Source organism: Coregonus lavaretus (genome assembly GCF_964263955.1).
Source record: "Coregonus lavaretus genome assembly, chromosome: 27".
NCBI classification, from domain to species: domain Eukaryota; kingdom Metazoa; phylum Chordata; class Actinopteri; order Salmoniformes; family Salmonidae; genus Coregonus; species Coregonus lavaretus.
The window spans coordinates 43,971,479-43,996,182 of NC_140014.1; the positions used below are offsets into that span (position 1 = coordinate 43,971,479).

At 46.0% G+C, this 24,704-nt stretch overlaps 1 protein-coding gene across 1 annotated transcript; it reads left to right on the forward strand.

Moving 5' to 3' along the window:
• Window positions 1-568: 568 nt before the first annotated feature.
• Window positions 569-13,108, forward strand: LOC311103094 (ubiquitin-conjugating enzyme E2 D2-like). Its single transcript, XM_084144629.1, has 7 exons — window positions 569-961; window positions 7,438-7,501; window positions 10,325-10,356; window positions 10,542-10,619; window positions 11,098-11,203; window positions 11,914-12,007; window positions 12,890-13,108. The coding sequence occupies exons 1-7, from the start codon at window positions 938-940 to the stop codon at window positions 12,933-12,935; spliced, it is 444 nt and encodes a 147-aa protein (XP_084000755.1). The 5' UTR covers window positions 569-937; the 3' UTR covers window positions 12,936-13,108.
• The last annotated feature ends 11,596 nt before the right edge of the window (window positions 13,109-24,704 follow it).

Here is a 24,704-nt window from a genome sequence, read left to right on the forward strand (position 1 = left end):
CCGGGACAGCTCTAGCAGGGCAGAAATTTGACGAACTGACTTGTTGGAAAGGTGGCATCCTATGACGGTGCAAGTTGAAAGTCACTGAGCTCTTCAGTAAGGACATTCTACTGTCAATGTTTGTCTATGGAGATTGCATGGTGGTGTGCTTGATTTTATACACCTGTCAGCAACGGGTAGCCAAATCCACTAATTTGAAGGGATGTCCACATACTTTTGTATATATAGTGTAGTTATGTTCTGTGGGTGTCACAGGTAGGCTAATACCCCATTTCATGGGTGCATAATCCATAGGTTAGGCTGAACAGTGCATATAAGTATGCCCCCAATGGAATTCTGAATTCAAAAACATCCACAGTGCGATTTAAACTGATTTTTAACTAATACTTGTCTCTTGTTGAATTTATGTAGCAACATTCCAAACTTGTTTAGCATTATCTAGTCCAATTGTGGCATGTTTTCCCTATTTTTATCCGCTTGCATCAGTTCAATGGGTGACTTTTATTTGGAAGGCGAACCGCCGATTCCACTAATGTTGTTCACGACACACACGGGCGGTTTGCTATCTGTCATGCTAGCTAGTTGTTTCGGACATCTTGTTGCTAGCATTTTGCGGAAGCACTTATTTTTATACAAGCTACGGAGGAAGATATACGTTACTGACGTAGTCATCCGTTTTGACTTATATAAGGGAGTGAAAGGGTATCTTAATGGTGAAGGATTAGCTAGCTATTTTCCCAAATAATTGGTTGTGTTTTTCAACGCCGCATATGCACAGCAGTTACCTAGCTAACGGTTACCTTTAGCCTAGCTAGATTAGGGTTGACGAGCTAGCTAACATTGGCTTTGGCTGGCCAGCTAGCTACCCCTACAACGTCAGCTGCACAGCGGGGCGAACTTGGTGAAGATTTGACATTGCAACACTCTCGGAGCGAGGATGGCGCTGAAAATGATCCATAAGGTAACTACCTAGCTTAGTTTACGTTTGCTTGGTGGGCAAGGTAACGTTAAGTTAACGTTAATTAGATTTAACGTTAACTAGCTAGCTAACGCCCGTCTCACCGTCAAAATATAATTTCCCCCCTTTCATCTGTGCCATAAGACACTAGGCTAGCTAACTACGGTGTACTTTCATAACCTAACTTGCATAAATTGTAATGGAAATCGGTGGTCAGCTAGCTAGAAGGGCGTATTTAGTTTCAAAATGTACCGTTATTTTTCCAGTCCATTTAAATTGAGCTCGATGTGATTTAGTCCTCCTACCGCTAGAGGGCGTCCGAGGTTAGAGGGCGTCCGGCGAAGTTGGGGGCTAGTTAGTTAGTGAATTTACTTGGTCATCTAGCTAGCTAACTAGCCAATTGTTGCTATCCAACTAGTTGGATACGTTGACTTGCTATCTGGCATTTTACTGTCAAAGTTAGCCAATAAGCTAACTTTGACATCGCTAATGATAAGGCCTGTCAGATTGAGAAAAAAAAAAGAGGCAATCTCAGAGGCAAAATTGATGGTAGTTGGCTACTTAATTGTAATTCACCCTATTGTAGTTGTTACTGTTGGTTATTCTTTTTCCATAACGGCACATGCAAATTCCTGTGCGATGGTAAGGCTTAGAACCAGTACCTGGGCTTGAGGAGAGGATGAATTTGATCCTTCAATTCAAAGTCCCATTAACCAGCTCTGCAAACATTGTCAAAATACGTTTGGTACTCATTACTGCCACGCACAGGTCGGATGACCCAGCAGCAGTACAGTTTCCAGAAAGATCATAGATTTTTATGTAGACCTTTTTTGGAAGTACATTCCGTGCATAACGGCAGTAATGACAATAGTTGCTCTGCGAAAAACATATTTTGGTGAGTACCGAACTTATTTTGACATATATTGTTTGTAGAGCTGGTTAGTGGGACTTTGAATTGAAGGATCCTAGGCGTCAGAGAAGATCTCGTCATATTAATCGTCTCCTCAAACCCAGGTACTGGTTCAGGTGAAACCTTGCATAACATACTGACTACGCCGGCCACGCGCATGCATCAACGTGCGCATGTTGATTTTGTCCATTCGCACCAGACACAATCATGACACACAGGTTAAAATATAAAAACCAACTATATTAATTTGGGGGTATGTCAACACATTAATGACATTTACAAATATTAATACATAAAAAAAAAAAAAATTGTAAAAGTGGTTGTCCCACTCGCTATCATAAGGTGAATGCACCAATTTGTAAGTCACTCTGGATAAGAGCGTCTGCTAAATGACGTAAATGTAATGTAAATGTAGCTAGCTTGCTATTGCTTGCAAATTTGTCCTGGGAGATGAACATTGGGTTGTTATTTTACTTGAAATGCATATGGTCCTTTTTTTTTTTGCTGGATCTTTGTAGAATTTTTACCTGGAGTCATACAGAATCGTGTTTCTCTACTCCGATTACTAACACTAGTAATGCTGGGCATCTAGCAATCCGTTCTGAGCCAATGCATTCTAACATTCCAAAAAATACATTTCATATGTGCTTTTGCGAAACATTCTCAAATCAAATTTTATTGGTCACACATATATTTAGCAGATGTTATTGCGGGTGTAGCGAAATGCTTGTGATTTGGTTGTGTTTATGAAGGTTTTAGGTACACTGTAACATTTGGTTGTGTTTAGGTATACAGTAACATTTGGTTGTTTAGGAGGGCATTAGGTACACTGTAACGTATAACTGTAATTTATACGGTAATTTATGGTGCATTGTGGGAAAATTGCTGTATTCCAAATGGTACTGTAATTCCACCCCACATAATACGGTACCGTACTATATCTTTGGAGTGCCAAAAAACCTTTTGACCCCTAGTGGGTGCATGGTATTGTTTCTGGCTCATTAACATATTTTGAGGTGTGTCTTGTAAGAGGCTATATTTGTTGCTCCCATCAGTGAGAATGCTGTACCGATTTTAACTCCTATGTGGTTATAGTGCCCCATCAATTTCAACAGGGGTCAGATTGGAGTGGCAGCACACCTTAAAATGGTTGAGCATTGTGCCATGTCCTTTTGGTCTGTTTGGCCCTGTAGTCGCTGCCAGTTTGGAAGCCTTTAAGGGATGTGAAACACCAAATATTAATTCATTTGTAAACACTTTACTTAGCAGCCGACCTGCTTGCACCAATCCCTTGTAATTACAGTAAAACACAAACCCCTCAATGAATTTAATTCATTCCCGATTATGGTCGCATACAGTACATTTTACGGTATTGTACTGCGTGTCATTACAGTACTTGCTTTGATACTTGATTTATATTACAGTAGATGCACTGTATTATGAAATACAGAAATGTACTTGCCACCGAGCTGCCTGTAAGCTACTCTCACATTCACAGTAAACCCAATGCAGTGTAGGCCTACCATTTAGAATACGGAAAAAAAAACACATTTCCATTAGTTTGTTACTGTAAGCTATATGGAAAAACATCACAATTCAAAGTGTTATACATCACAAATAAATTCATTATTTCATTAAGGCAGGTCTTTTAGAAACATTAAAAATAAATAAATAAATTGTATTTCAAAAGAACAGTATCATATTTTAAGTGTTATTATGTTACTAGTCTGTGCCTTGGGGCCTGCAGCTATGCTTCTGCAAGTGGTCACATGGAAAATGCATGGAAAAGCGTCTGTTATATTCTACAAAAAGTGACATTTTGAAATAGAGCCCATGCCTTAATTTGAAGTTGTTTGGCAAATGTATGTGTCTTATAAAAAGCTGCTCTTTACGATAGGTTATGGAATCAAAATGTCTTACGTGCATGAAGGATGATTTAAAAAGTAAAACGCTCCGTTGCCTTCTTTGTCAATTACCCACGCTACGCTGCAGTCTCTTCATTCACAAGGCAATTGAAAATATTTTCATCTGTCATACTATTGTCAATTTAATCTTGTCTTTAGGCTACATCTATTATTATGTGTGAAATTAGTTTTGATATAGTTTTGGTGTAGTTTCTATGGGACATTGCAGCCAACTGGTGAAGGGTAGTGGAAGTAAATGACATGTCCTCCTAAAACTGCCTATAACACATTCTGTTTGTGATATTGAAATTCTAACAATTACAGGGTGCTGAAAGACTTATTTAGTAGAAGTCAAGGACTGGGGGGGTACATGACTTTGAAAATGTCCGAGTAATTAAAATGTTACATTCATATGACCTTTTTAATGATGCTCTGTTTTTAGTTAGTTATCTATGATGAATCTCTCCTCGTTCATCTTTCAAATACCCACGTGGGGTTGTATGCCCCATGAAGACCAATGAGTAGATGGGAGAGGCGGGACTTGCAGTGCGGAAAGCGTCTCAAATAGAACCAAGTTTCAGAGCCATTTTGTAACGTTTGCGCGCGACGTGGCCAGTCTAGACAGTAAAGGGTCGTGGGCCACACCCTCTCATGCAAGGCCATGCCAATCGGCGGCGCTATAACAAGCTATTGAAAATGCAAACTTTCAAAAGGTTATGCCCCTCACCCTGTTTTGACCTAGAGTCATGAAATCCGGTACATAGGTCCCTCTCCTCACAAGGAGCACATTTGCCTCAAGGACCCATAAGGTCCGCCATGATGGATTTTACGCCATTTTGAATTTTGTGAAAAACACGTAAAACGCTACCCCTCTTGGACCGAATGACCGATCTGCGTGAAACTGGATATGTCGCATCTACGGAGAAAAGCTCTCCCAGCGCAATATTTCCAGACTAGTACCTAAAACAACATGGCCGCTATTGACCAATAAGCGTTCACGTGGGCGTGGTCTGGCACACAAATGCATATAAACCAGTCAGGGATATGCGTAGCTAGCTACATGATTTAGGTGGAATGTGGTAGCTAGTTAGCTAGACGGATATAATGTTCACTATCAAGGCATTCAACATATAGCTAACTAGCTACAGTACCTTCAGAAAGTTTTCACACCCCTTGACTTTTTACACATTTTGTGTTACAGCCTGAATTTAAAATGGATTAAATTGAGATTTTCTTTCACTGGTCTACAACACAATACCCCGTAATGTCAAAGTGGAATTATGTTTTTCGAATATTGTGTGAATAAGTCTTCAACCCCTTTTGTTATGGCAAGCATAAATAAGTTCAGGAGTAAAAATGTGCTTAACAAGTCACATAATATGTTTAATGGACTCACTCTGTGTGCTATAATAGTGTTTAACCTCTACGGGATCCGGACACCGATCCCGTAGGTCGGACACCGATCCCGTAGATCAGCATGACTGTTGTAAGTAACGGTGAACTTTCCAGAACATAGACATGTCTTATATGGGCAGAAAGCTTAAATACTTTTTAATCTAATTGCACTGTCCAATTTACAGTAGCTATTACAGTGAAAAAATACCATGTTATTGTTTGAGGAGAGTGCACAACAACAACGTATCACGGCAACTGGTTTGATACATTCACCTCTGAAGGTAAATAATGTACTTACATTCAGTAATCTTCCTCTGACTTGTCATCCTGAGGGTCCCAGAGATAAAATGTAGCATAGTTTTGTTTGATAAAATCATTTTTTATATTCAAATGTAGGAACTGGGTTCTACAGTTTGAACCCCTGCTGTCTCCGGCTCCACACCCACCCCGCCCCGCCATCTAGATGTGTGAAAGTTAGTGTATAAGCTAATGATCCATCATGTATGACAGTGTGTAAACTTACATTTTGTATTACCATATCATTTTTGTATGTTCTCTATAGTTATGTACTTGAAAATGTATCAATTGACCAATTCGGCACATTTGGGAAGACTTGATACAAAATAGTCCAGTATTGCAATGCTTCACTGGATCAATCTGAAACTTTACACACACTGCTGTGGCCAAAATCTGCTGTGTGTGGTTGCCAAACTGGGAGAGAGGGGATGTTATGCATTCCTCAGGTGGTGTTGAATGACCGTCTGACTGGTTCTTTCTTTTAGAACACCGTTGAGTCCTATTAAAAAAATGACTACCTAAACTTGTTCCATAACACTTGTTTTTATTTTCCGTTGTGTTAACAAATCTCCAAACAAGCTCTTAACACTCCTTCAGTAGCCTCCAACTGCTCTTAAACACTAGTAAAACTAAATGCACGCTCTTCAATCGAGCGCTGCTGGCACCCGCCCACCCGACTAGAATCACTACTCTCGACGGGTCTGACCTAGAGTATGTGGACAACTACAAATACCTAGGTGTCTGGTTAGACTGTAAACTCTCCTTCCAGACTCACATGAAGCATCTCCAATCCAAAGTTAAATCTAGAATCGGCTTCCTATTTCGCAACAAAGCCTCCTTCACTCATGCTGCCAAACATGCCCTCGTAAAACTGACTATCCTACCGATCCTTGACTTCGGCGATGTCATTTACAAAATAGCCTCCAACACTCTACTCAGCAAATTGGATGTAGTCTATCACAGTGCCATCCGTTTTGTCACCAAAGCCCCATACACTACCCACCACTGTGACCTGTACGCTCTTGTTGGCTGGTCCTCACTACATGTTCGTCGTCAAACCCACTGGCTCCAGGCCATCTATAAATCACTGCTAGGCAAATCCCTGCCTTATCTTAGCTCATTGGTCACCATAGCAGCACCCACCCGTAGTATGTGCTCCAGCAGGTATATCTCACTGGTCATCCCCAAAGCCAACACCTCCTTTGGCCGCCATTCCTTCCAGTTCTCTGCTGCCAATGACTGGAACGAATTGCAAAAATCTCTGAAGCTGGAGACTCTTATCTCCCTCACTAACTTTAAGCATCAGTTGTCAGAGCACCTTACCGATCACTGCACCTGTACACAGCCCATCTGAAATTAGCCCACCCAACTACCTCATCCCCATATTATTTATTTTGCTCATTTGCACCCCAGTATCTCTATTTGCACATAATCTTTTGCACATCTATCATTCCAGTGTTAATACTAATAGTAACTATTTTGCACTATGGCCTATTTATTGCCTTACCTCCATAACTTGCTACATTTGCACACACTGTATATATATTTTCTGTTGTATTTTTTGACTTTATGTTTTGTTTTACCCCATATGTAACTCTGTGTTGTTGTTGTTTTTATCACACTGCTTTGCTTTATCTTGGCCAGGTCGCAGTTGTAAATGAGAACTTGTTCTCAACTGGTTTACCTGGTTAAATAAAGGTGAAATAAAAAAAAGGTGTAGGTTACTGTTGCCTGATATGACTCATTCTCAGGTCTGACTGGAGCCCACTAATCACTTTGCTCCCACTCCTACTTGTCTCTTCTTACTAGCACTGATTTAGCTGATAGCTGCTTTATTAAAGACAGTTTTTAATTGCTGTGATATGTGGTTGCTTTATCTACCTTGAATGCACTGACTGTATCTTAATCGCTCAAGATGGCCACCTCTGGTTTCCAGAGCTAATTGTTCCTCGTCTTGTGGTTGTTGATTGCAGGAGCTGAATGACCTGGCTCGTGACCCTCCGGCACAGTGTTCAGCAGGACCAGTGGGAGATGACAGTAGGTGTCTTAGTCGTGTTGTTGTGGAACTCTTAAAGGCAGTGTTTGTTAATCGTGGTCCTGGGGACCCACACTCTGGGATGAACATTTCTGTTTTTGCCCTAGAACTACACTGGTTCCAGTAATCAAAGGTCTCCACTGGCGCAGACGAAGATGGCGGCCTCGCGACTAGCTCTTAGGAAACTTTGCAGTATATATATATTTTTTTTATGTATTATTTTTTACATTATTAGCTCAGAAAGTGTTTTGTATCATTACATACAGCCGGGAAAAACTATTGGATATCAGAGCGGCGGTAACTCACCAGCATTACGACCAGGAATACGACTTTCCCGAAGCAGATCCTTTGTTTGCTCTCCCCAGGGCAACTGAACTGATTCCAGTGGCTGACCCAAAACATCGCTGGTGGAGGAGAGGCACTCGGAGCGGCCTGCTGGTTCGACTTAGGAGGCGCGCACACCACCCACCGCTTCCAAGTATACTACTCGCTAATGTTCAGTCTCTGGTTAACAAGGTCAACGAGCTCCGGGCAAGGATTTCTTTCCAGAGAGACATCAAGGCCTGTAACATACTTTGTTTCACGGAAGCAGAAGGGCGGTGGTGTGTGTTTCATGATTAACGACTCATGGTGTAATTGTAGTAACATACAGGAACTCAAGTCCTTTTGTTCACCCGACCTAGAATATCTCACAATCAAATGCAGACCGTATTATCTCCCAAGGTAATTTTCTTTGGTTATAGTCACGGCCGTGTATATCCCCCCTCAAGCCGATACCACGACGGCCCTCAAAGAACTTCACTGGACTTTATGCAAACTGGAAACCACATATCCTGAGGCTGCATTTATTGTAGCCAGGGATTTTAACAAAGCAAATTTGAGGACTAGGCTGCCGAAGTTCTATCAATATATCAACTGTTGTACTCGCGCTGCTAAAATCCTCAACCATTGCTATTCGAACTTCCGGGATAGTTATAAGGCCCTCCCCCGCCCTCCTTTCGGCAAATCTGACCACGACTCCATTTTGCTCCTCCCTTCCTATAGGCAGAAACTCAAACAGGAAATACCCTTGCTAAGGACTATTCAACGCTGGTCTGACCAATCAGAATCCACACTTCAAGATTGTTTTGATCACGCGGACTGGGATATGTTCCGGGTAGCTTCCGAAAATAATTTAGACGAATACACTGAAACGGTGACTGAGTTTATCAGGAAGTGTATAGGTGATGTTGTGCCCACTGTGACTATTAAAACCTACCCTAACCAGAAACCGTGGATAGATGGCAGCATTTGCGCAAATCTGAAAGCGCGAACCACCGCATTTAACCACGGCAAGGTGACTGGGAATATGGCAGAATACAAACAGTGTAGCTACTGACTCCGCAAGGCAATTCAACTGGCGAAACATCAGTATAGAGACAAAGTGGAGTCGCAATTCAATGGCTCAGACATGAGATGTATGTGGCAGGGTCTACAGACAATCACGGACTACAAAAGGAAAACCAGCCACGTCGCCGACACCGACGTCTCGCTTCCAGACAAGCTAAACACCTTCTTCGCCCGCTTTGAGGATAACACAGTGCCACTGACGAGGCCCACTACCAAGGACTGTGGCCTCTCCTTCTCCGTGGCCGACGTGATTAAGACATTTAAGCATGTTAACCCCCGTAAGGCTGCCGGCCCAGATGCGTCCTCAGAGCATGCGCAGACCAGCTGGCTGGTGTGTTTATGAACATATTCAATCTCTCCCTTTCCCAGTCTGCTGTTCCCACATGCTTCAAGATGGCCACCATTGTTCCTGTACCCAAGAAAGCAAAGGTAACTGAACTAAATGACTATCGCCCCGTAGCACTCACCTCTGTCATCATGAAGTGCTTTGAGAGACTAGTCAAGGATCATATCACCTCTACCTTACCTGTCACCCTAGACCCACTTCAATTTGCTTACCGCCCCAATAGATCCACAGACGATGCAATCGCCATCACACTGCCCTATCCCATCTGGACAAGAGGAATACCTATGTAAGAATGCTGTTCATTGACTATAGCTCAGCATTCAACACCATAGTACCCTCCAAGCTCATCATTAAGCTCGGGGCCCTGGGTCTGACCCCGCCCTGTGCAACTGGGTCCTAGGTAGGAAACAACATCTCCACCGCTGATCCTCAACACTGGGGCCCCACAAGGGTGCGTGCTCAGCTCCCTCCTTTACTCCCTGTTCACCTATGACTGCGTGGCCAAGCACACCTCCAACTCAGTAGTAGGCTTGATTACCAACAATGACGAGACCGCCTACAGGGAGGCGGTGAGGGCTCTGGGAGTGTGGTGCCAGGAAAATATCCTCTCACTCAACGTCAACAAAACAAAACAAAGGAGATGATCGTGGACTTCAGGAAACAGCAGAGGGTGCACCCCCCTATCCACATCGACAAGACCGCAGTGGAGAAGGTGAAAAGCTTCAAGTTCCTTGGCGTACACATCACTGACAAACTGAAATGGTCCACCCACGCAGACAGTGTGGTGAAGAAGGCGCAACAGAGCCTCTTCAACCTCAGGAGGCTGAAGAAATTCGGCTTGGCACCTAAAACCCTCACAAATTTTTGCAGATGCACAATTGAGAGCATCCTGTCGGGCTGTATCACCGCCTGGTACGGCAACTGCACCGCCTGCAACCGCAGGGCTCTCCAGAGGGTGGTGCGGTCTGCCGAACGCATTACCGGGGGCAAAAACAGAAGTGTGCACCCCGGGACCACGATTAACAAACAGTGGTTGAAGGTAATAATACCCATCACTGTGCACTAAGTCACTCTCTCTACTCCTTTTCAGTGTTTCACTGGCAAGCCACAATCATGGGGCCTGTAAGTACAAGTCACGTATGTCACTTTAATGGGACAATTCTGAAATGTTTCATTTCTAGTTTGACAAAAGTATTCAGGTTTTTGGTCGTACGGCTGTTTTGAGTGAAATGTGGAACAAGTACTATAGTATGGAAGGCTAGATAGAACTAGGATGGACTGTAATGTGATGCTGTTTCTTCTTTCAGAATGACAGTCCATATCAGGGGGGCGTTTTCTTCTTGAACATTCATTTCCCTACAGACTATCCTTTCAAACCCCCAAAGGTAAGGAAGGGGCCATGCTTCACACTATCCTTTCAAACCCCCTAAGGTAAGGAAGGGGCCATGCTACACACTATCCTTTCAAACCCCCTAAGGTAAGGAAGGGGCCATGCTTCACACTATCCTTTCAAACCCCCTAAGGTAAGGAAGGGGCCATGCTTCACACTATCCTTTCAAACCCCCTAAGGTAAGGAAGGGGCCATGCTTCACACTATCCTTTCAAACCCCCTAAGGTAAGGAAGGGGCCATGCTTCACACTATCCTTTCAAATCATTGGGGGGCCATTCTACTTCACATTGGTTAGTGACTAGTTCCTTAATCAGTGTCAGAACAGCAATGTTTTATTGTTCTAGGCTGTGGCCTGATGATGATGATGATGATGATGTAATTACTGTTTTGTTGAATTGATCTTTCCCTCTTATAACTCTCTCTGTCTCTCTGTCTCTCTGTCTCTTCTCTCTTTCTCTCCTCTCTCTCACAGCTTGCGTTTACCACAAGAATTTACCACCCCAATATTAACAGTAACGGCAGTATCTGTCTGGATATTCTCAGATCACAGTGGTCTCCAGCGTTAACTCTTTCTAAAGGTGAGGACTACTGTGTGGATAGATCCTGTAAATGATTGTCAGCGTATATCATAAGGCCCTGTGATAGACTAGCGTCCTGTCTAGGGGGTGGACTTGAAGCTGCCTCACGCTAGAGAAACGGGCTACTGCCCTGTGGGCCATTCTGGCTCAGAAAGGGCTACTTATAAATATCACAAGGAGTCCAACATTATGACATCACATGGCCTGGATGTCTACGTGAGAGGAGTCTAACATTATGACATCACATGGCCTGGATGTCTACGTGAGAGGAGTCCAACATTATGACATCACATGGCCTGGATGTCTACGTGAGAGGAGTCCAACATTATGACATCACATGGCCTGGATGTCTACGTGAGAGGAGTCCAACATTATGACATCACATGGCCTGGATGTCTACGTGAGAGGAGTCCAACATTATGACATCACATGGCCTGGATGTCTACGTGAGAGGAGTCCAACATTATGACATCACATGGCCTGGATGTCTACGTGAGAGGAGTCTAACATTATGACATCACATGGCCTGGATGTCTACGTGAGAGGAGTCCAACATTATGACATCACATGGCCTGGATGTCTACGTGAGAGGAGTCCAACATTATGACATCACATGGCCTGGATGTCTACGTGAGAGGAGTCTAACATTATGTCCTGGTTAGTAACACTATTGAGAAACACCTAACTCTTCCATCTTTCTTCCTCTGCAGTTCTTCTCTCCATCTGCTCCCTGTTATGTGATCCCAACCCAGACGACCCTCTAGTGCCAGAGATCGCACGCATCTATAAAACAGATAGTGACAAGTAAGTATCCTGTGCTGCTGACGCACCTTGAGTGATTTCCTGGACACAGATTTAACCTAAACCCTGGACTTAAATGCAAGCTCAATGGAGACCCGGCTAGGCTACTCCAGGACTAGGGTTAATATGTGTCATGGGGAAGCCAATGGAGACCCGGCTAGGCTACTCCAGGCCTAGGGTTCATATGTGTCATGGGGAAGCCAATGGAGACCCGGCTAGGCTACTCCAGGACTAGGGTTAATATGTGTCATGGGGTAGCGCCCCCTTCAGTCTATGACCTGTGATGCTCTTTCCCCCTTCATCCTGTATGAGGTTATATCATGAATGGTGAAGTATACTGTAACATGTTGTTTTCTGTGTGTACAAATAGTATCCTGTAGAGACTAGAAATGAAACTGAATGGCTGCTCTCTCTCTCTCTCTCTCTCCATATCTCTCTCTCTCTCTCTCTCTCTCTCTCTCTCTCTCTCTCTCTCTCTCTCTGTCTCTCGCTCTGTCTCTCGCTCTGTCTCTCGCTCTCTCTCTCGCTCTCTCTCTCTCTCTCTGTCGTACGCGTGTTGTGACCCTGTCCTACGCGTGTTGTGACCCTGTCGTACGCGTGTTGTGACCCTGTCGTACGCGTGTTGTGACCCTGTCCTAATGACATTGTCTGCTTTGTGGTTTGCATTGGATTTTCTGACCAACAATGAGTCGATTATTTTATCACCTTGTTTTGGGTTCCAATATTCCCTGGTTTTCTAGAATCCTGGTTGGAATATTCCTGGACTTACAAGGGAATCCTCCAACAAGGATTCCTGGAAAACAAAGTTAGTGGAATTTTACCAGCGTAACCTTGGTCAACGTGTTTTCTGGGGTTTTGATTTGTCTTGTGTTCTCCCTCACACAGATACAGCAAAATAGCAAGAGAATGGACACAGAAATACGCCATGTGATCTGAAGGAGAACGTTGGTGTAGCTGGATTCAACTTAAATTGCTGTTTTTCATTATTTTTCTTGAGTTAGGCCCATTTTGCCCCCATTTTTACTCACCCCATTCATTCATGTGGTAATAAGAAGATAGTGTTTCTAGCTATGACAGTCAGCGTGTGCCTGTTTTCATTTAAGTAAAAATAAAACATATAAAAAATAAACCGGCTTCCATCGGTTCTGTTCTGAACTCTCAATGTTGAGCATGCAACAACAGGGCCGTGCCGGCCGGCCCGCCTGCGCTCGGTTTATCACTCTCACTCAACCGCCCAACTAGACTGTGGTCCATCCTGTTGTTCTGAACACGTTGAAGACACCTGACCAAACCGGACAGACATGTCTCTTGTGGACACACCCACTGGTGTGTGTGATGTCGTTGGGTGTGTCCCAAATGACACCCTATTCCCTATATAGTGCACTATTTTAGACCAGAGAATGGCACCCTATTCCCTATATAGTGCACTACTTTAGACCAGAGAATGGCACCCTATTCCCTATATAGTACACTACTTTGGACCAGAGAATGGCACCCTATTCCCTATATAGTGCACTACTTTAGACCAGAGAATGACACCCTATTCCCTATATAGTGCACTACTTTAGACCAGAGAATGGCACCCTATTCCCTATATAGTGCACTACTTTAGACCAGAGAATGGCACCCTATTCCCTACATAGTGCACTACTTTAGACCAGAGAATGGCACCCTATTCCCTATATAGTGCACTACTTTAGACCAGAGAATGACACCCTATTCCCTATATAGTGCACTACTTTAGACCAGAGCCCTACAGGGAATAGGGTGCCATTTGGGAAACACCATTGTAATTATTTTCTAATAGCGTTAGATGGAGACCCATGGCCTGATAAAACAACAACATAATGTGAGCTCCAAAAGTACTGGGACAGTGACACGTTTGGGTTTTGGCTCTGTACTCCAGCACTTTGGATTTGAAATGATACAATGACTGAGGTTAAAGTGCAGACTGTCAGATTTAATTTGAGGTTATTTTCACCCATATCGGGTGAACCGTTTAGAAATTGCAGGAAGTTAGACGCACAAATATCATACCCCTCCAGAAATGCTAACCTCCCTTGTTGTTGTAATGGTTAGCATGTCTTGGGGGTATGAAATGTGTGCGTCTGTAGCTTTCTCACTCATAACTATTCACAATTCATTAAAGATTATCCATAATCATGGTAGCATCCACATTAATGTAGAAGTGTTTAGAAACATATTCTATTCTTATTTACAATGAAAGTGACTCCAAAATGACACAATACATTATTTACTGTTCATTTCTATTGGGTGCAAAATAATCTGAAACACGACCAAAACAAACAGCAAATGCATCCAACAAGTTTGTAGAGTCACAAGCTTGATGTAATCATTGATTGCTATGAATATAGGACTAAATACTACACTTTTTACTGCTTTAATACACATGTCAATTTGTCCCAAGACATTTGGTTCCCTAAAATTTACATTTACATTTTCGTCATTTAGCAGACACTCTTATCCAGAGCGACTTACAAATTGGTGCATTCACCTTATAGCCAGTGGGATAACCACTTTACTATTATTATTATTTTTAATTTTTTTGGGGGTGGGGTAAGGGGGGGTAGAAGGATTACTTTATCCTATCCCAGGTATTCCTTAAAGAGGTGGGGTTTCAAGTGCCTCCGAAAGGTGGTGAGTGACTCCGCTGTCCTGGCGTCGTGAGGGAGCTTGTTCCACCATTGGGGTGCCAGAACAGCGAACAGTTTTGACTGGGCTGAGCGGGAACTGTGCTTCCGCAGAGGTAGGGGAGCCAGCAGGCCAGAGGTGGATGAACGCAATGCCCTCGTTTGGGTGTAGGGACTGATCAGAGCCTGAAGGTACGGAGGTGCCGTTCCCCTCACAGCTCCGTAGGCAAGCACCATGGTCTTGTAGCAGATGCGAGCTTCAAAATGGTGGGGACTATGGAGAAAAAGTGCTGTAATTTCTAAACGGTATGGATGAAAACACCCTCAAATTAAATCTGACGGTCTGCACTTTAACCTCATAGTCATTGTATCATTTCAAATCCAAAGTGCTGGAGCACAGAGCCAAAACAACAACAAATGTGTCACTGTCCCCAATACTTTCAGGTCACTGTAGTTCACCATGTCATAACCAAGTATGTGAGCCGACAAACAAACAAACAAATGTTGCAGTATGTGTCAACATCATCCACAGTCAGGAAAATTAAAATAAGAATTTGAATGTTTTATTTTATGCATGTTATTAATAAAGGTGTGTATATATATCTGAAATGTTCTACAGATGGAAGTGTATAAATTGCAGGGGCGGGCAGATGGAAACTTAATTATTTTAATAGCTTTCTATATTTTTATTTTCACGGTTTTAAAAGTTGAGAGCTATTAGTTAAGTCACCAACCTGAACACTGTCTTCTTGTAGCCAGAGACATGATGCAGAGCTAATGGTAATGGCTAATGCCTCTGACACCACTGTAGTTTTCCACTCAATAAAGTTGCTCAAATCAATGTCGATGCTTTATCAATTTTTGTTAGCTACTGTAAATGTTATACCTGTGTGTGTGATAAATAAATATTATACGTGGGCGTACTTGTGTGTGTGAGATCTGTATTTCCCCAAAAAATTGTATCTGAAGTTGAGCACGTCCCTGCTTGGCTTCCAGTCTACCTGGAGGAGGATAGAAGCTACCAGCAAAGCCGGAGGAGAGAAGTGCCAGTGCTGCCCCCGGCAACGGTGTCTCCAGTGAAGGTGAGCCCCCCGGCAACGGTGTCCCCAGTGAAGGTGAGCCCCCCAGCATCGGTGAACACCCGAGCGACGGTGAGCCCCCCAAAGACGGTGAACACCCAAGCGACTGTGACCAGTCCAGCAATGGGGAGTCCTCCGACAATGGTGATGCCCGCTGCTTTCACTGAGGGTCTGGACTCAGGGCAGGGCCACCACCCTGTTGCCAGCTCCAAGGTCTCTGCTCTCAACACCGGGCAGAGCCACCACACCCCTGCTGGCACCATGGTCCCTGACACTGGGCAGGGCCACCACCCTGCTGCCTGCTCAGAGGTCTCCGTCCTCGACACCGGGCAGAACCACCACCCTGCTGCCAGCACCAGGGGCCTCAAGAACCACCACTCCTCTGATGGTACCAGGGGCCTCACCCTTGACACCGGGAAGAACCACCACTCCTCTGATGGTACCAGGGGCCTCACCCTTGACACCGGGCAGAACCACCACTCCTCTGATGGTACCAGGGGCCTCACCCTTGACACCGGGAAGAACCACCACTCCTCTGATGGTACCAGGGGCCTCACCCTTGACACCGGGCAGAACCACCACTCCTCTGATGGTACCAGGGGCCCCGACACAGGCACCACCAGACCTTCAGCCAGCCGAAGGTGGAGAGAAGTAGCAGCGTGCTGAAACCTCCTGTGTGCCAGAACATTCCTCCTGAGCCACCCAAACTGCAGCAGTGGGCCAGCCGGACACCCCACAAACCAGAGAAGGAGCAGCTGGCATGGGAGAAAACATTAGATCCAGACCCAACACAAGTCCAGTCATAGGGAAACACAGGGACTTCCAGGCCTGCACACCAGCCTGTCACACACTCATACCCAACAAAACAGGGCTGAGGAAGAACGACAGAGAGACTAAAGGTGGGTGAGGAGTGTACCCTCGCCAGCAGCAGCAGCAAGGCCTGCAGGACAAAAACAACCAACAAAGTAGTTCAGGACTGTTCAAGTTAAGTCTTAAAAAGTGGACTAGTTATTCACCTTTCCTGTTGAGAGAACAGTCACCTTTATTTACTTACCTTGAGGTTTTCACAATGTTGTTTTGGTGTTCAGGTGAATTGTACAATGTGTTATTCCTACTGCCAATTCTGTTGATTAAATATTTGTTATAGGTGCCGAAAGGGACACTGCACTCTTGGAGGAGGGGAGTGTTGTGCCACAAACGCAGTATGTCCCGCCTACTTTGATCCCTATATGATTGACAGCTGTATGTTCCAATTGTCATGACGTTGGAAGTTATGGTCCGTATTTTTCTGTTTTGTTCGTCAGTTCTGTTGTATGGCTCCGGTATGGACACCTACATGTGATCTGTACTGGCGCTAAACAGTAACTAAAGTGTTATAACTTGTCTACAATAAACATTCTGTAGAAAGAAGGTTGTCGTGGACGCCATCAACATATTAGGTCTGTGGAGCTACAACAGAACAGTACAGTTTGTTGGCAGCTAACGTTACAGTACTGTAACTTAGTTCAGCTAGCTAGCTAACAGTCATCTGAAGGCTGAAGAGGACAAGACCATCTAATCGTAAACACGACAATACTTAAGTATTAAAATTAAAAGTTTAAATCATTTCAAATTCCTTATATTAGCAAACCAGACGGCACCATTTTATTTAGTATATTATCTAGTTAGCCAGGGGCACACTCAGACATCATTTTTCCAAGATAGCGTAGCAGTGTGGTCGTGTTCTCTTGTGTGTCCATGTAAATAGCCAGTTTTTTTGTATTTTACGTACATATTTCCCTATCACACTTTTCATCCTTCTACTAAATATACTTTCCTGCAACCCGCCTCACTCAATGCGGAACGGATTCTATTATTTACTCACCTTTATCTAGAATCTCCAGTTGAAACTAGCCAGCCAGCTAACTAGCTACTTGCTATTAGCCACCGTTAGCGGCTTTCACCCAGAACATCGGATTTTCTGCCAGAATAACTGAATCACTGGACCTTAACACCGGATCTAGCTAGCCGCAACCGAATGGATGTCGAATGGATGTTGCTGTAGGCTAATCACCACTGCCCCCGTAGCACCAGTTAGCCTTGAGCCTTGAGCTAGCCCCGGCTATCTACCTCTCTGTCTACCGGACGGGAGTAGCCAGCTAACCAGCTAACTAGCTACTTGCTATTAGCCACCGTTAGCTGCTTTTTCTCCATTGTCCGTGGCCTGCATTACCTACCAGCCAGCTCTAGCCTGGACTATTATCGGCCAGTCTGCATTATCGGCCAGTCTGCACAGCGAGTTATCGACCCATAACCTATCGGATTTTCTGCCGGAATCACTGAATCACTGGACCTTTAACTCTGGATAATCGCAACTAGCTAGCTGCAACCAAATGAACGTTGTTGTTGGCTAATCAGCCTTGAGCTAGCCTTGAGTCAAGCACATCTCCCGGCTATCTACCTCTCTGTCAACCGGACGGGACCTCCTAGAGTCGACACAGCGCCCTGCCGATCCATCACGACTGGTCTGCCGATGTAATCGTCTGTAGTTTCAACAGGCTTCCCGTTGCGACGACCACGAAGATCCATCTGCTAGCCCCGGCCCGCTAGCACACGCAAACTACAACAGTGCTTCCTGCTCGCTGTGCTGAAGCACCAATTTGAACTGCTCTCGGATTCACATATTGCTGTTCACTGGACCTTATGATCACTCAGCTGCACAGCTGATGCCTGCTGGACTGTTCCTTTACACGGTACCCTGTCCTGTTTATTCTGTTTAGCCTCAGCCCAAACTTTATGGCCATTACCAGTTGTTGTCTTAGCTCTCTCTAATAACACCTGTGATTGCTTTATGCCTCTCTCCCATGTCAATATGCCTAGCCTATTGCTGTTTAGGTTAGTTCTTATCATACTATTTCACTGTAGAGCCCCCAGTCCCGCTCAACCAGCCTCAAATAGTTCCTTTGTTCCACCCCCCATACACGCCGAGACCGGCTCAATCGGTGCCTCCAGTGATGCTATCTCTTTCATTGTTACCCAACGCTTAGGTTTACCTCCACTGTACTCATATCCTTCCATATCCTTGTCTGTACATAATGCCCTGAATCTTTTCTACAACGCCCGGAAATCTGCCCCCTTTATTCTCTGTACCCAACGCACTAGAAGACCAGTTCTTAAAGCCTTTAGCCGTATCCTTATTCTAGTCCTCCTCTGTTCCTCTGGTGATGTAGAGGCTAACCCAGGCCCTGCAGCCCCCAGTATTTCTCCTACTCCCCAGGAGCTATCATTTGTTGACTTCTGTAACCGTAAAAGCCTTGGTTTTCTGCACGTTAACATCAGAAGTCTACTTCCTAAGTTTGAGTTATTCACTGCGTTAGCACACTCCGCCAACCCTGATGTTCTAGCAGTGTCTGAATCCTGGCTTAGGAAGGCCACCAAAAATTCTGAAATTTCCATCCCCAACTACAACATTTTCCGTCTAGATAGAACTGCCAAAGGGGGTGGAGTTGCAATCTACTGTAGAGATCTATCATACTATCCAGGTCTGTGCCCAAACAGTTTGAGCCTCTACTTCTAAAAATCCACCTTTCCAGAAATAAGTCTCTCACTGTTGCTGCTTGCTACAGACCCCCCTCAGCCCCCAGCTGTGCCCTGGACACCATATGTGAATTGATTGCCCCCCATTTATCCTCAGAGTTCGTACTGCTTGGTGACCTAAATTGGGATATGCTTAACACCCCGGCCATCCTACAATCCAAACTAGATGCCCTCAATCTCACACAAATTTTCAACAAACCTACCAGGTACAACCCTAAATCCGTAAACATGGGTACCCTCATAGATATCATCCTGACTAACTTACCCTCTAAATACACCCCCGCTGTCTTCAACCAGGATCTCAGCGATCACTGCCTTATTGCCTGCGTCCGTAACGAGTCCGCGGTCAAGCGACCACCCCTCATCACTGTCAAACGCTCCCTAAAACACTTTAGCGAGCAGGCCTTCCTAATTGACCTGGCCCAGGTATCCTGGATGGATATAGATCACATTCCGTCAGTAGAGGATGCCTGGTTGTTCTTTAAAAGTAATTTCCTCTCAATCTTAAATAAACATGCCCCATTCAAAAAATACAGAACTAAGAACAGATATAGCCCCTGGTTCTCCTCAGACTTGACTGCCCTTGACCAGCACAAAAACATCCTGTGGCATACTGCATTAGCATCAAATAGCCCTCGCGATATGCAACTTTTCAGGGAAGTCAGGAACCAATATACACAAGCAGTTAGGAAAGCAAAGGCTAACTTTTTCAAACAGAAATTTGCATCCTGTAGCACTAACTCCAAAATGTTTTGGGACACTGTAAAGTCCATGGAGAATAAGAGCACCTCCTCCCAGCTGCCCACTGCACTGAGGCTAGGAAACACTATCACCACCGATAAATCTACAATAATCGAGAATTTCAACAAGCATTTTGCTACGGCTGGCCATGCATTCCACCTGGCTACCACTACCCCGGCCACCAGCTCTGCACCCTCCGCTGCAACTTGCCCATGCCCCCCCCCCGCTTCTCCTTCACACAAATTCAGACAGCTAATGTTCTGAAAGTCTGAAAGAGCTGCAAAATCTGGACCCCTACAAATCATCTGGGCTAGACAATCTGGACCCTTTCTTTCTAAAACTAGCCGCCGAAATTGTCGCAACCCCTATTACTAGGCCTGTTCAACCTCTCTTTCGTAACGTCTGAGATCCCCAGAGATTGGAAAGCTGCCGTGGTCATCCCCCTCTTCAAAGGGGGTGACACTCTAGATCCAAACTGTTACAGACCTATATCCATCCTGCCCTGCCTTTCAAACGTTTTTGAAAGCCAAGTTAACAAACAGATCACCAACCATTTCGAATCCCACCGTACCTTCTCCGCTATGCAATCCGGTTTCCGAGCTGGTCATGGGTGCACCTCAGCCACGCTCAAGGTCCTAAACGATATTATAACCGCGATCGATAATAGACAGTACTGTGCAGCCGTCTTCATCGACCTGGCCAAGGCTTTCGACTCTGTCAACCACTGCATTCTTATTGGCAGACTAAATAGCCTTGGTTTCTCAAATGACTGCCTCGCCTGGTTCACCAACTACTTCTCAGATAGAGTTCAATGTGTCAAATCGGAGGGCCTGTTGTCTGGACCTATGGCAGTCTCTATGGGGGTGCCACAGGGTTCAATTCTTGGGCCGACTCTTTTCTCCGTGTATATCAATGATGTCGCTCTTGCTGCTGGTGACTCTCAGATCCACCTCTACGCAGACGACACCATTTTGTATATGTCTAGCCCTTCATTGGACACTGTGTTAACAAACCTCCAAACGAGCTTCAATGCCATAAAACACTCCTTCAGTAGCCTCCAACTGCTCTTAAACACTAGTAAAACTAAATGCATGCTCTTCAATCGAACGCTGCTGGCACCCGCCCACCCGACTAGAATCACTACTCTCGACGGGTCTGACCTAGAGTATGTGGACAACTACAAATACCAAGGTGTCTGGTTAGACTGTAAACTCTCCTTCCAGACTCACATTAAGAATCTCCGATCCAAAGTTAAATCTAGAATCGGCTTCCTATTTCGCAACAAAGCCTCCTTCACTCATGCTGCTAAACATGCCCTCGTAAAACTGACTATCCTACCGATCCTTGACTTCGGCGATGTAATTTACAAAATAGCCTCCAACACTCTACTCAGCAAATTGGATGTAGTCTATCACAGTGCCATCCATTTTGTCACCAAAGCCCCATATACTACCCACCACTGTGACCTGTACACTCTTGTTGGCTGGTCCTCACTACATATTCGTCGCCAAACCCACTGGCTCCAGGCCATCTATAAATCACTGCTAGGCAAATCCCTGCCTTATCTTAGCTCATTGGTCACCATAGCAACACCCACCCGTAGTATGTGCTCCAGCAGGTATATCTCACTGGTCATCCCCAAAGCCAACACCTCCTTTGGCCGCCATTCCTTCCAGTTCTCTGCTGCCAATGACTGGAACGAATTGCAAAAATCTCTGAAGCTGGAGACTCTTATCTCCCTCACTAACTTTAAGCATCAGTTGTCAGAGCACCTTACCGATCACTGCACCTGTACACAGCCCATCTGAAATTAGTTATGCACGCTCAAGTTTTCAGTTTTTTTGTCTTATTTCTTGTTTGTTTCACACAACAAATATTTTGCATCTTCAAAGTGGTAGGCATGCTGTGTAAATCAAATGACACAAACCCCCCCAAAATCCATTTTAATTCCAGGTTGTAAGACAACTGTCACTGTCTGCTCCTGGACACGCTGCTTGGTCCTCGTTTGGTGGGATCTTCTGTCACGATCGTTTACAGACGGGACGGACCAAGGCGCAGCGTTATATGCGTACATGTTTATTTTTCCGAATAAACACAATGACAAAACAACAAACGAAATGTGAAGTCCAAGGTACACAAAACAAACATACCTAACACGGAACAAGATCCCACAACCCACTAGTGCCAATAGACTGCCTAAGTATGGTCCCCAATCAGAGACAACGAGCTACAGCTGCCTCTGATTGGGAACCACACCGGCCAACATAGATCTACACATAATAGAAACTACAACATAGAAATACACCACATAGAACATACACACCCTGACTCAACATATACGAGTCCCCAGAGTCAGGGCGTGACAGTACCCCCCCCCCCCCCCCCCAAAGGTGCGGACTCCGACCGCACAACATAAACATAACAGGGTAGGGGCCGGGTGGGCATTCCGCCTCGGAGGCGGATCCGGCTCAGGGCGTGACGACCACTTACTCTTCGCCTCCCTGTTGCGCCCCTGGTCTGGTCTGGACCTCGGCGCGCTGCTTCCCCTCTCCTTCCTCCCACGAAGTACCAAGCCCTGTCTGGACCCTGGTGTGGGAGACCCCGAACCTGGAGAGGGGCTGACGTCTGGGTCTGGACTGGAACCGCTGACTGGAGCTGGACCCGACGACGGTGGAGCGAACTGCTCAGGCTCCGGACTGGAGCCGCTGACCGGATCTGGACTGGACCCCGGTGGAGCTGACTGCTCTGGCTCCGGAGTGGAGCCGCTGACCGGAGCTGGACTAGACCCCGGTGGAGTGGACTGCTCTGGCTCCGGAGTGGAGCCGCTGACCGGAGCTGGATCAGGCACCGGTGGAGCGGACTACTCTGGCTCCGGAGTGGAGCAGCTGACCGGTGCCGGACCAGGCACCGGTGGAACAGGCACGGCCGTGCCGGACTGGACACGCACCACTGGCTTGGTGCGGGGAGCAGGAACGGGCCGGACCGGGCTGACGACGCGCACCACTGGCTTGGTGCGGGGAGCAGGAACGGGCCGTACCGGACTGGCGACACGCACCACTGGCCTGGTGCGAGGAACAGGCCGGGCTGGCGACGCGCACCACTGGCTTGGTGCGAGGGGCAGGAACAGGCCGGGCCGGGCTGGCGACGCGCACCACTAGCTTGGTGCGAGGGGCAGGAACAGGCCGGGCCGGGCTGGCGACGCGCACCACTGGCTTGGTGCGAGGAGCAGGAACAGGCCGGGCCGGGCTGGCTGGCTGCCCACTTTTGCACTACACATGCGGGGCGCTGGCACAGGACGCACTGGGCTGTGCACGCGCACTGGCGATACAGCTCGTAGAACAGGCGCAGGATATGCGGGACCGAGGAGGCGTACTGGAGACCAGGAGCGTTGAGCCGGCACACCCCGTCCTGGCTGAATGCCCATCTTCGCACGACACGTGCGTGGTGCTAGCACAGGACGTACAGGACTGTGCCGGCACACTGACGACACAGTACGTAGCTCCGCATAACACGGAGCCTGCCCAGTCACATGCTTCCTCGCGTGAATACGGGGAGTTGGCTCTGCTCTAACACTAGGCTCCGCCAACCACCCTTTTAGCCCCCCCAAAAAAATTTTTTTGGGGCTGTCTCTCGGGCTTCTTCCTCGGCCGGCACCTTCTGCGTTGCCGCTGCTCGTCTTTATACCGCGCCTCCACTGTCTCCTCCCAAGGACGGCGATCCATCCCGGCCTGAATCTCCTCCCAAGTCCAGGATCCCTTACCGTCCAGGATCTCCTCCCAGGTCCAGGCTGTCTGCTCCTGGACACGCTGCTTGGTCCTCGTTTGGTGGGATCTTCTGTCACGATCGTTTACAGACGGGACGGACCAAGGCGCAGCGTGATATGCGTACATGTTTATTTTTCATAATAAACACAATGACAAAACAACAAACGAAACGTGAAGTCCAAGGTACACAAAACAAACATACCTAACACGGAACAAGATCCCACAACCCACTAGTGCCAATAGGCTGCCTAAGTATGGTCCCCAATCAGAGACAACGAGCTACAGCTGCCTCTGATTGGGAACCACACCGGCCAACATAGATCTACACATAATAGAAACTACAACATAGAAATACACCACATAGAACATACACACCCTGACTCAACATATACGAGTCCCCAGAGTCAGGGCGTGACAGCAACTAAATAGGAAAAATGCCAAGGGGGGTGAATACTTTCGCAAGCCACTATATATTGATACTGAGATACCCTACCCAACAGCTAGGCCAGGCCCTGTCTGTACTCTCCCTGTACCCTGTAGTTTATACCCTTTATAGTGCTCTGCTTTTGACCAGAGCCCCATGGGTCTTGGTTACAGCCCTATGTGTCTTAGTTAGAGCCCTATGGGTCTTGGTTACAGCCCCATGGGTCTTGGTTACAGCCCTATGGGTCTTGGTTACAGCCCTATGGGTCTTGGTTACAGCCCTATGGGTCTTGGTTACAGCCCTATGGGTCTTGGTTACAGCCCTATGGGTCTTGGTTACAGCCCTATGGTTCTTGGTTACAGCCCTATGGGTCTTGGTTACAGCCCTATGGGTCTTGGTTACAGCCCTATGGGTCTTGGTTACAGCCCTATGGGTCTTGGTTACAGCCCCATGGGTCTTGGTTAC

Excerpts from the sequence above, each read along its gene's own strand:
- LOC311103094 (XM_084144629.1), top strand. The coding sequence starts at position 938 with ATGGCGCTGAAAATGATCCATAAG. Across the intron at positions 11,204-11,913 it reads AGCGTTAACTCTTTCTAAAG|TTCTTCTCTCCATCTGCTCC; the intron begins GTGAGGACTACT and ends CTTCCTCTGCAG. Across the intron at positions 12,008-12,889 it reads TATAAAACAGATAGTGACAA|ATACAGCAAAATAGCAAGAG; the intron begins GTAAGTATCCTG and ends TCCCTCACACAG.